Below are 12,679 nucleotides of genomic sequence, written 5' to 3' on the forward strand. Positions count from 1 at the left end.
ACAGAATGCTATCAAGCAACATTTTCTTTAAACATCTTAAGGTCTGTTTCTTTATCTGGTGATGGTGGGTGTAACAAAGTGGCCTTCAGCAGGACACAACTGAGAGTATCAATTCAGGACAAATTACTCCGAGCAGGGCAGTCACAGCCCAAGGCTGGGGTTCCTTCACTATTAAGGCACACCAAACCAGCCAAACAGAAAGGACTTCAGTTTCACTCCAGTGGCTAACCACAAGTCATCAAGTAATTCCCTCAAACACTCCAGTTTCCCAGTATCACCACCAGCGCCGCTCCTTATGGGGATGAATGGCTATGAAAACCAATACCCCAGTAAAAGAAAAAAGGTTCTCCCGATCCCAAAGGACAAAGCCCCAGACCCAGGTCAATACACCAGTTAGATCTTACCCACAAATCACGCTGTTGCTAATCCTTTAAAGGTTTATTCATAAAAAGAAAGAAATATAGATGATAGTTAAAATTAGTTAAATGGAATCAATTACATACAGTAATGGCCAAGTTCTTGGTTCAGGCTTGTAGCAGTGATGGAATAAACTGCTGGCTTAAGTAAAGTCTTTGGAGTACATCCAGAGCTTGGATGGGTCATTCAGTCCGTTGTTCAGAGCTTCAGTTTGTATCAAAGTTCCTCCAGAGATAAGAAACAGGATTGAAGACAAAATGGAGGGGTTTCCAGGGCCTTTTATATCCTCTGCCATGTGAAAGGCCCCTTTGTTCTTACTGTGGAAAATCACAGAAGCAAGATGGAGTTTAGAGTCACATGGGCAAGTCACAAGTCCCTGCATGACTCAGTTCTTTACAGGCATTGCTCACATGCTACCTTGAATGTTCCCAGGAAGGCTCCTCATATGTGGATTGGAATCTCCCAAGGTCCATTGTCAGGTGTTTCTTAATTGGGCACTTAATCTGAATAGTCCTTTCTCAAGAAGTTGACCAAATGCTTCACTAATGCTACTTAGAATCAGACACATTTAGATATAAGTACATATTAATAACTTCACATACAAAAATGATATACACATGTAGACAACATAGTCATAACCAGCAAATTACAATCTTTTCAATTTACAACCTTTCTTACTTGATCTCCTTTGTACAAGATTTGGTGCAACTATAGGACCGTGGTTGCAACAATGATCTATACAGTCACAGTTTACATCAATAAAGTCACAGTGGGTACTATTAGGACAGGAGTGCTGTTATACCAATAAAATAAAACCCAACAGGATCTTTTAAAAGAGGATAAGGCAAAATGCCACATTTATTGTGAATACAAAAAGAGGCACAATAAACAAGTAATCATAAATATTCTATCCCATGTACTCACACAAAATACCAAAAGAAGCAAAGCAAGTAAAAAGTCATATTTACTACATTCCATTCACTCCCACACACATACACATACAAGTTCTGCAAAGTTGTTATAGTTACCAGCCTAGAGGTTGCTCATGCCAAGTTACTGGCCAGGTAACCTGGGCATGGGGGTGGAGCCGAGTCTTTGATAGATGCGCATCTGATGCTCCTGGAGGGTGGTTGCAGAACCAGACTCAAAGTCCTTAGTCTTTAGGGTCTGTTTTTATAGGAGTTTATTCCTATGCCAGTCTGTGGAGATGGCTTCATCGTGCTGTTGCTGAATCAATCCAGCAGATGGCACATCCCTGATGGCTCCGTGCTGCCAGATGTTATCTTGTTCTTCGGCTCTCCCATCCTTGAGACTGTTGGGTGGATTTCAGTCTTCGCTCCGGGGTTCATCCGGTTATCTCCACTTAGCGCATTCTTCGGCCAGTCGATACTGAAGTGGTAACTCTTAGGCTGGCACTCCTAACCATTCATCTTCTATTTACACACAACATCCATTCACATGCATTCTTGAGCTTTATTTCAACATATATCTCTTCTGACTTTAACAACTCTTAGGGTGTAACGAAACTGCTTAACCCCCTTACCATATAACATACATAACAAGCAAGATAAAGAACGCGAGAAGGGTGGGAATCTCTGTGTGCTGTTCCGAGGAACAGTTATTTTTGCAAAGTCTTATCTCTTCTGAGAACAGACCCTCTGTCCCAGGATGTGCTGAGCAGTTTGGCCTTGCAAACTGCTCACAGAGAAAGGAAAAAGGAAAGGCCTTCTAATTAACATTACTTTGGGATCTTTAAACTATATAAAATTAAAAATCATACAGAAATCCTCTGATATAGTAACAGTGCCTTCTTAACAGCCTGATATTACATTGTTTTGGTGAAATTTAGATAGAAACTGAGGATGTGACTCTCTGCAACTTAGCTCAGGGCTGCTGATTTTACTGCAGAAGAAGGCCTCAGATCTTATACCCCAGTCTTTTCAACAACCTTCTCCCTCTGTGCCCCAGGCTGCCCCCAGGCCATGCTATGACCCCCTCCACATAGCCTGGGCTGCCTCCCCACCTCGGGTCACGCCAGCAACACTGAATGGGTAGGAGCAGGACAAGATTGCATTTGTCAAGCCAGAAAAAAACATGTTGTAGTAATCAAGATATGAGCTGCCTTTACATCTTACAAAGAGAGCTAAGACATTTCCCCATTCTAAGAGCACCCAGGGGAATCCTTGTATACATTTTTCTTAGAGAGACAAGTGGGTGAGATAATATCGTTTATTGGACCAACTGGATATAAGAGTGGTAATGAACAGGTAAGATATTCCATGGTTCTTTTCCGAATGGTACCTGCTTTAGGATCCTTTGTGACATTTGATTTATTATTCCTGTAGGACTTGATGATTCACATAATGTTACATAGTCCTTTTGGACTATTTTCAACTTGTTTGGTGATGTTTTCCCTACTGCAAGGTGATCTAACTTAAGCTATTGTTGCAGGTATATGCTTGTGTATAATGGTGCAATTTTATTTTTTTTGAGTCATGGGAAGTATTCTAGAGCTAGAAAATCAAGTATTGGGCCCTTTGAATTTATAGAAATAATAATATTACTTTACACTTATATAAACTTGAATAAATTTAAACATTCTCAAAACACGTTTCTAAATTAAAACTCACAACTGTGACATTATTCCCATTTTACATGGGAAACTGAGGCAAAGAGTTAAATGGCTTGCCCAACATCACCAAGGAAGTCTACAGCAGAAGAAGGAATGAAACTCAGAACTGCTGACCCAGTCCCCAATCCTGTGTTTGGCTGAAAGGCCAAACTTTCTCTGATTCATAGGATTTAGCATAATCTTACTTATCTCATTGGTCAATGTACTATGCCGGCTTCACATGACTAGTTGTGAAAATGTATTAAGCATAAATTATCCACTTTTGCTCTTACAATACCTCTTATTTGGAATTTACATCTTTATATGTGGTAGTTCTGAATCAACATGGAACATTTACCAAACATACCTTATCTGCTTCCAGGCAGAGGCAATGCGTGGGGGGTGGGAGCATGTGGAGTCATATTCCTCCCCCACCCCCCGGTCGCCCGATTGCTTGGTCACATGGTGTGGCCGGGCCCCCTCCCTGTAGGGGATCTGTGCCGGGTAGGGAGAGGCAGGAGGAATAGCTGGGAGCTGCAGAGAAAAAGGGGGGTTGCCTGGTGGTAGGGGCATGATAATGATACAGGGAAATAGGCTGCTCAGGGATCTTGACTTAAATGTCAAGATGGTCTCTTGAAGGAGGTGCAGACAGAGTGATAGGAAAGGAGGTCTGTTCTGTTTTCGGAGGTCTAGGTATCCTTGGAGGCTCTGAAGATCTGGGAAGTGTCTCTTGCAGGGTGTTGGAATGATCTGCAAAACTGTGCAGTTTGGGACCTGCTAAATCATCTCTTTATTGCAGGCTCATGAAGGCCTGAGCATTACTCTTAAATCCTTAAGGGTGTGGAGCAAGAAGTCTGTGTCTGCACTGAAGAGCTTAGGCCAGTGGTCCCCAAACTGTGGGGCATGGAGGAATGTTTGGCGGAGTGCTGCTGGGCCTGGACTAGCCCCCATTGGGGGAGGGAGAGCCACTCTGTCCCTAGGTCTGCTCCTGACCCAGCTGCGGCCCCAGCTGCAGCTGTGGCTCCGCTCCTGGCCGTGGCCCCCGGCTCCTGGCCCCAGTCGTGGGCCCACTCCCAGCCGTGGCCTCCAATTTCCAGCCCTGACCTCAGCCCCTGGCTCCCAGCCCTAACTGCAGCCCCAGCTGCAGCCCTGGCCCTGACCGTGGCCCCACTCCCAGCCACAGTTCCACTCCCAGCCCCACTCTAGGCTGCAGCCCCGCTCCTGGCACCAGTTTTCCCAAGGCTCCCAACCATGGCTCTGGGGGGCACGAACTAGGTAAGGGGGGCACAAGAAAAAAAATGGGGGATGACTAGCTTAGTTCCTTCAAAGGGGATGTCTTCAACAGTATTCTGTACCTCTAGGAAGTCCAGAAGACTGTAGCCAAGATGTTCACTGCATGACCACAGCAGTGGCTAGGGATCTAGAAGCTGTCAGTGGCATCAAGAGCTGCCTTCAGAGAATCTTTCACAATTAACTGACCCTCCAAAATTAGGGCTTGAATTTGTTCTTCTGGTCTTGTGGGAGGTATTCAATAAAGTGTGTGAACTTTGAATAACTGTTGACATCATATTTAGAAAGAGATCTTGAAGTCATTATGGATAGTTCTCTGAAAACATCCACACAATGTGCAGCGGCAGTCAAAAAATTGAAAAGAATGCTGGAAATAATTAAGAAAGAGATAGATAATAGGACAGAAAATATCATGTTGCCTCTATGTAAATCCATCGTATGCCCACATCTTGAATACCGTGTGCAGATGTGGTTGCCGCATCTCAAAAAAGATATATTGGAATTGGAAAAGATTCAGAAAAGGACAACAAAAATGATTAGGGGTATGGAAAGGCTTCCGTATGAGGAGAGATTAATAAGACTGGGACTTTTCAGCTTGGAAAAGAGATGGCTAAGGGGAGATCTGATTGAGGTCTATAAAATCATGACTGGTGTAGAGAAAGAAGATAAGAAAGTGTTGTTTACTACTTCTCATAACACAAAAAACTAGGGGTCACCAAATGAAATTAATAGGCAGAAGGTTTAAAACAAATAAAAGGAAGTATTTCTTTACACAATGCACAGTCAACCTGTGGAACTCTTTGCCAGAGGCTGTTGTGAAGGCCAAGATCATAACAGGGTTCAAAAAAGAACTAGATAAATTCATGGAGGATAAGTCCATCAATGGCTATTAGCCAGGATGGGCAGGAATGGTGTCCCTAACCTCTGTTTGCCAGAAGCTGGGAATGAGCGACAGGGGATGGATCACTTGATGATTACCTGTTCTGTTCATTCCCTCTGGGGCACAGGGCACTGTCCACTGTCGGAAGACAGGATACTGGGCTAAATGGACCCATGGTCTTACCCAGTAGGGCCATTCTTATGTTCTTAGTCATCAAGGCCTGATACTTTGCAACTTGAAATTAAAGAGCCATCAAGAGGTAACTCTTCTTACCCAGGCGGTCTAAGCATTTGGACTCCTTGTCAGAAGGAGAGGGTCTGGCATAAGCATGGCAATTTCTTTCATTAATCACATCTACAATCAGGGAATTGGGGGCTGTCAAGGTTCCTCCCCCACTCTGAACTCTAGGGTACAGATGTGGGGACCTGCATGAAAAACCTCCTAAGCTTATCTTTACCAGCTTAGGTCAAAACTTCCCCAAGGTACAAAATATTACACCCGTCGTCCTTGGATTGGCCGCTACCACCACCAAACTAATACTGGTTACTGGGGAAGAGCTGTTTGGACGCGTCTTTCCCCCCAAAATACTTCCCAAACCCTTGCACCCCACTTCCTGGACAAGGTTTGGTAAAAAGCCTCACCAATTTGCCTAGGTGACTACAGACCCAGACCCTTGGATCTTAAGAACAATGAATAATCCTCCCAACACTTGCACCCCCCCTTTCCTGGGAAATGTTGGATAAAAAGCCTCACCAAATTTGCATAGGTGACCACAGACCCAAACCCTTGGATCTGAGAACAATGAAAAAGCATTCAGTTTTCTTACAAGAAGACTTTTAATAAAAATAGAAGTAAATAGAAATAAAGAAATCCCCCCTGTAAAATCAGGATGGTAGATATCTTACAGGATAATTCGATTCAAAAACATAGAGAACCCCTCTAGGCAAAACCTTAAGTTACAAAAAAGATACACAGACAGAAATAGTTATTCTATTCAGCACAATTCTGTTCTCAGCCATTTAAAGAAATCATAATCTAACACATACCTAGCTAGATTACTTACTAAAAGTTCTAAGACTCCATTCCTGGTCTATCCCCGACAAAGACAGACTATAGACAGACACACAGACCCTTTGTTTCTCTCCCTCCTCCCAGCTTTTGAAAGTATCTTGTCTCCTCATTGGTCATTGTGGTCAGGTGCCAGCGAGGTTACCTTTAGCTTCTTAACCCTTTACAGGTGAGAGGCGCTTTCCCCTGGCCAGGAGGGATTTCAAAGGGGTTTACCCTTCCCTTTATATTTATGACAGGGGCAGAATGGGAAAAGAAGTACTTGGTTGGAATATGATATTTTTTATCTGCCACTAGCAGATGGACAGAATAGGGGCAGGTGTTTGCCATAAAGTACATGTAGGTGATAACAGAGCCTCATTAACTGGTAAAATTATTTTATCCTGGGAGGTGATACTGAAAACGTAAACCAGGGAGCATTGAGATTCCTGGACCTCTTCTAATGGGATTTGGAGGGATTCCACTATGCGTTTCATTAGGATCTGGAAGGTCCTGAAGTCATCAGCATAAGTTGCTGGTGGTGGCAATTCTGCCTCATATGGGAAGGAGGGGGACTTGGCTGATAGGGGAGAGCTTTCCTTAGTTCGTGGCTCTTATTCATCTTGTATCTCTTCTGGTACCAAGGTGGTGTACAGTACTAGAGGATGGTCTATTGGTGCTTGTGAATGATGCATTACCAGCGGCTGTTGGGGTTTTTTTCTGGCTGGTACTGTATAAAACTGCTTGCTGAGGTGTCACTTGGTATTCCAGTAAGCACACTGAGGAGGTGGATAGGGGAAGACTCCCTAAGGGTATTCATAACCTTGAGGACTAGGTGTTTTTCTTCAGTATGTAGGCTCAGATGGTATGATACCAAAGCAGAGTCTTGTACCAAGACATCAGAGCCAGAAGAATAAGTATTCTTCTCTGGGCTAAAATGGAGTGCCTCAGGTATTGATGCTGGTACTGAGGGTGGAGTTTCTAACCTTGGTCCAATGCGAGAGGGTTCAGGCTGCAGTTGTTACAGTGTTACTGTGGAAGGGGTGTTAGGATATAGATATTCAGGCCTGCCTGTAAAGGCCTGTACTTTAAGAATTTAGGTATATGTTTATCATTTAGCTAGTAATAGAGGTATACAAGAAAGAATCTGGGTAAGGGCCTTCTCTCACTGTGACAGTCTGAGGCCCTGTTCTTAGGTCAATGCCTTTGGCTAAGCAGCAGAGGCAGCCATAAGCTGGGAAGCACACGCTCACATCCTCACATTTCAAACTAGTCAATAGGGGGCTGATAGGAAGGTGATCCGCTTTATCACCTCCAGAGAAAGGGAAGAGCCTAGAAGATGTAAAAGGAAATCTAGTTTGATAGTTTTGTGTCTGGTAAGAACTCACTTATCAATAGACACAGCTAGGAAACCCTTATGTCTTTATCGATGTAGTTGTGAAATCCTCACTTCTGTATTGTTTTGTCATTTTAGTTCCCACTTTGCTATTGTTTATTGGCATGGTGTCTGTCTGGTTGTGTGATTGTTTCTGTCTGTTGTATAATTAATTTTGCTGGGTGTAAACTAAGGTGGTGGGATATAATTGGTTAGCTAATTATGTTACAATATGTTAGGATTGGTTGGTAAATTTCAATAGACTGATTGGTTAAGGTATAGCTAAGAATATTACTATATAAATTAGGGGCAAACGGGAAGTAAGTTGGGATTCAAAAATAAGGAAAAAGGAACTCGGATTTAAGCTTGCTGGAAGTTCACCCCAATAAACATCGAATTGTTTACACCTTTGGATTTCAGGTATTGTTGCTTTCTGTTCATGCGAGAAAGACCAGGGAAGTGGGAGAGTGAAGGAATAAGCTCTCTAACAAGGGGCTTCTGTGGAGCTCTTTAGGAGAGGGGACTCTGGTTCCTCTGATATAAGAAGGTCCTCCGGAAGAGAAATCTGGGGAGGGCTGGAGGACTGTGATAGTCTGAAGCAGAATCCTGAGTTGATACTGGGGTCTGGCACAGGAATCGGCACATATCTGGAGAGCATGTGGGAATGGAGAGGCTCTGGATGATACTGGGTGATCTGGATGAAATCTCTGAGCTCAGAACATGATGAAGATGATAATACTGAAGAGGAATTCCAGTGCCAGTTTGGATTATATTTATGGCTCTGAGATGGGAACAGTATGGAGGCAAGTGTGGAAGCACTGGCTGGATCTTGGTGCCTCAATATATTAGGTGGTACCAAGGTAGATGCTTCTTTGTGCTGCCTGGTAGACTTCTCTGATCGAGTCTTCTTAGGCAACACTGATGCCTTGGTACCAATTTGAGCCAGAGCCTCAGTAGTATTCCTTACAGGAAGCAAGGACTCTCCAACTCAGATTTATGAGGTGATCTACCCCTTTGCTTATATTCCTTAGTAGGAGAAAGAGGCTTCTTTCTTTCCATTATCTTCATTTGTGGAGCAGCTGCTGGCGTTCCAATGGCCACTAGAGCGGCCTGAGATATTGAGGCCAAGGTAAGGGGGGAGGGCAGACCTCACTGGAGATAGAGAGGGTTCCATTAAGAGGAGTGTCATGGGGGCTCCTGCTTCTGCCTCTGTTGAGCGGGGCACCCCTGTTTGCTCAGTGCAGGGTTGATACTCCCCGCCACATGCTTGTCCGGATTCCTTGTTGGGTCAAACAATCACAGTCAGGGTATCTCAGGACCCCTGACAGGGCAGAGCAACCATGCAGTCCATAGCTCCTAGGGTGGGGCAAAGCAAGGCAAATACTCGTTCTAAGGCCCCAGTTCAGGCACTGGCTCCTAACACATCCCCTGGGTCACTTTCTACCAAAAAGCCCATCTTGGGCATCTCCTCGGCTGGCAGCGGCTCGGCATCCCAGTCGGTCTCTGTGGTCGGCTGGTTGTCCACAGCATAGTCTAGGTCCATGGTCTCTACGGCCTGGAGAGTTGATGGTTCCTTGGCAGGAGCCTGCAACACATGTCCTTCCTCCTCCGCCGCCAGCCCCAACTTAGCAGGGCTGCCTCCTTTTATCAGTCTCTTCCACCTGGAGCATGCGCAGCAGGAATAAGGGGGCATGGTCAGCCCTCGTTTGCGCAGTGCAGGGTTGATACATTCTGTCACAAAGAGCTTCAACCTAGCCTCTCTGTCCTTTCAAGACCTGCCTTTGGACCCCTTGCAGACTTTGCACTTTGACGGAACATGGATGTCTCTGAAACACTGGAAGCAGCTAGAATGCCTGTCGCTATGGGGAAAGGACTTTGCAGGTCTGTTGGGGTTTAAACACCAAGGTCTTCAGTGTAACCTGGAGTGCCTGAGAGCTAAACCAAAAGTCTAGCAGAACATACATTGGCAGGGAACCCCCTTTTTTGAAGCACAACTGTCTGAAAAATAGGAAAATAATAAACTAAATAACTAGAGAAAGAAAAGGAAAAATAATAATCAAATTTAAGTAAATGAAAGGAGGGAGGTTGTGAAACAATGGACATCAAATGCTCTGTCCTGTGTTAGTTAGGTTTTTTGCCTTCACTACTCTGCTTGGAAGGCTATTCCTGAACTTCACTCCTCTGATGGTTAGAAACTTCTGTCTAATTTCAAGCCTAAATTTATTGACATCCATTTTATATCCATTTATTCTTGTGTCAACATTGACCCTTACCTTAAATAACTCTTCTCCTTCCCTGGTGTTTATTCCTCTGATGTATCTCTAGAGAACAGTCATCTTTCTCCTCAGCCTTCATTTGATTAAGCTAAACAAGCCAAGCTCCTTATGGCTCTTCTCATAAGGTTGGTTTTCCATTCCTCTGATCATCCTAGCAGCCCTTCTCTGCCCCGTTCCAGTTTCAGTTCATTTTCTTAAACAAGGGGGACCAGAACTGTACACAGTGTTCCAGATGAGGTCTCACCACTGCCTTGTATAATGGTAATAACACTTCCCCATCTCTACTGGAAATACCTCATCTGATCCATCCTAGGATTGCATTAGGCTTTTTTGCAGCCACATAACATTGGCGGCTTGTAGTCATCTTGTGATTGACCAATACACACAGGTCTTTCTCCCCCTCTGTCATTTCCAACTAAAACATCTCAAGCTTATAGCAAAAATTCTTGTTTAATCCCTACATGCATGATATTGCATCCTGCACTATTAAATTTCATCCTATTTCTATTACTGCAGTATTCAAGGTCATTCAAACCACAGACATTTTTCAATTTACTACTATAATAATCTTGAAGAAGCTCCAGACTCACATTAGAAACCCCTGCCTAGAAAGCAGGGTCCTATGCTCTGTCCCCACTAATTGGCATAGATAGGAATTGAATTCTTGTGGCCAGATTCTGTCCTGATTTACATTACATGCAGTTCCAGTGAAGTCAGCGTGGCTACATGAGTTGAAAATCAGGACAGAAATTGGCCCACAGAGTTTACTTCACAGATTCCAAAGAAGGTTGCTTAGTCAAACAACAAAAAGCATGCAGAAGGCCAAAACTTTTAATATGAAGAAAAAAAATATTGAGAGCATGAAGGCCTTAGAGAGATGGCACGTCTCCGGTCCAGATTTCCCCTAGAGCAAGTCTTAGTTTAGTTTAATTAACTTCCTCAGAGCCCAGGTCTGTTTTCTCTCCTTGACAATCAATGCTTATACAAAGGGAAACGTCTTCAGCTCGAAGGTCAATTAACTTCACTGACTACAAAATTAAAAATAATATAGATACATTGAAATAGTTACAGTTAATTTTTCAAGTGACTGTAGTGTTTGTGAAAGATAACATAGCTCTGAAGGCCGCATTTTTAGCAAGAGAACTGGTACAGGAGAGGGAGTAGCAGTCCAAACTTTCCCAATCTTCCCCGCCAACATGCCTCAATTTTAAGTCACAGAAAAACTACCTCAAGGGGAAAGGGGATTCAGTCCCCAAATGGTTTCAGTCCTTGGCCACTCTGCATAGCTTGCCAGTAGCAGTGAAAAATTAGTGACTAATGCGATGGTGATTTGGTGATGTGCACTCATGTTCACTAGGACGTGTACTGAACTATAAACTCATTTTAAATAGGTCACTGAAAGACATAAAATGGTAACAAAATTGAGGTAGGGATTTAGCCTGCTGACTTGAAGGTGAAAGGCTCTAAATTCCATTACTAATCACTTGGGCCACGCTGTCCATTAAACAATTTTTATCAGATTGCCTATCAATCTACCAGAAGCAGATAATCTTTAATGTTGACTACTCATATATTTGTTCTTTTTCCAGGAGATGTTAGCTTCCAGCTTCTTTTGAAAATTGTAACTGAGTTAACGATTAAGGGTCCACTTCTGCATTCCTTGTATGTTCAAATATTTCATTGGCTTCAATGGAAGTTTTGTCTGCACAAGCTATGCACTGACTTTTTTCAGAACTGAAATAAGTTGGCCCCTATTGACCCTGAATAAAAAAATAAAAGGGACAGCTTTCCTTTTTAAAAAAAATTATTTATTTTTATTTAGAGCTATAGTTGGGACACAGAAGACGACATCTAGTTAGACTGAAAATGCAAGTTATCAGTAAATGTTTGACTAAAATATTGTTTTATTATTTGCTCCAATAAACTCAAATTCTTTCTCAATACTGAGTTAAAGTATTTCATAGTAATATGTTACTTTTAAAAAGTATGTATTGCAACAATACTAAAATAGCACAAATAATTTAATGTAAAAAGACCTCAAAATTAAAAACTCACCATGAATATGTTTTTAATTCTACCTATGTATTTATATGGCCCCATCACCATTATATCTGAACATCTCCAAAGTAGTTAAAAATAGAAACAACACCTCTTTCTTCGTTTCCCGTTCAAAGGAGATGTAGCTCAATTAGTTATTAAGTGTGTGCGCGCATGTGAGTGTGTAGATTTTCAGGGGGCAGAAAGCAAACTCACAAGAGACAGGTTATTCATTTAATTCTGAATGATCACAAACTTCTTTGTTTATCTTCTGGGAACACATCTTGGGCCAGCTTCTATCTCACTCCTGAGCCTTCCTTTGTTGACTGTTTTGTGGTTGTAAAAGAACATAGTTGTTGTGGGAAGTCATGGCTGCAAATCTTTGAGATAGTCAAAACTCTCCAAAGAACAGGATCTAGCTATCCGGACAGATCTTGAATCAAACTCTGCATTCAATTGAAAACCAGTTCAGAGAGTGGGAGTGCCTGGCCAACATTCTCACCATCACCTGTTGCTAAGTACATGGGTTGCTGCCTTTTATAGCAGTTAAAGTTTTTTCAGAATGTGTAGCTTTGTTCCTAGATATGAGTTGCAATAATAAAATCTGGAGGTCAGTAATGCAGTGATCTCCATTGACAGGTGTAAAACTGATCGGCAGGGTCACAGTCAGTCACAGATAAAAAAAGAGCATTTTTTGTTTTTATGGCTATTTGACATCAATAAAATTGGATTCAAAAGGATCCCAA

The 12,679-nt window shown here is 42.8% G+C and overlaps 1 protein-coding gene across 1 annotated transcript in view; it reads right to left on the reverse strand.

Moving 5' to 3' along the window:
• Positions 1-476: 476 nt before the first annotated feature.
• The window catches only part of RANBP3L (RAN binding protein 3 like), a 143,947-nt gene continuing 131,744 nt past the window's right edge, over positions 477-12,679 (reverse strand). Inside the window, exon 15 of the mRNA XM_048850894.2 lies at positions 477-734. Within this exon, the coding sequence (XP_048706851.2) occupies positions 697-734 (38 nt within the window). The 3' untranslated portion in view covers positions 477-696. The remainder of the gene's footprint in view (positions 735-12,679) is intronic.

The sequence above is a fragment of the Caretta caretta genome, chromosome 5 (assembly GCF_965140235.1).
Source record: "Caretta caretta isolate rCarCar2 chromosome 5, rCarCar1.hap1, whole genome shotgun sequence".
Classification (NCBI taxonomy): Eukaryota; Metazoa; Chordata; order Testudines; family Cheloniidae; genus Caretta; species Caretta caretta.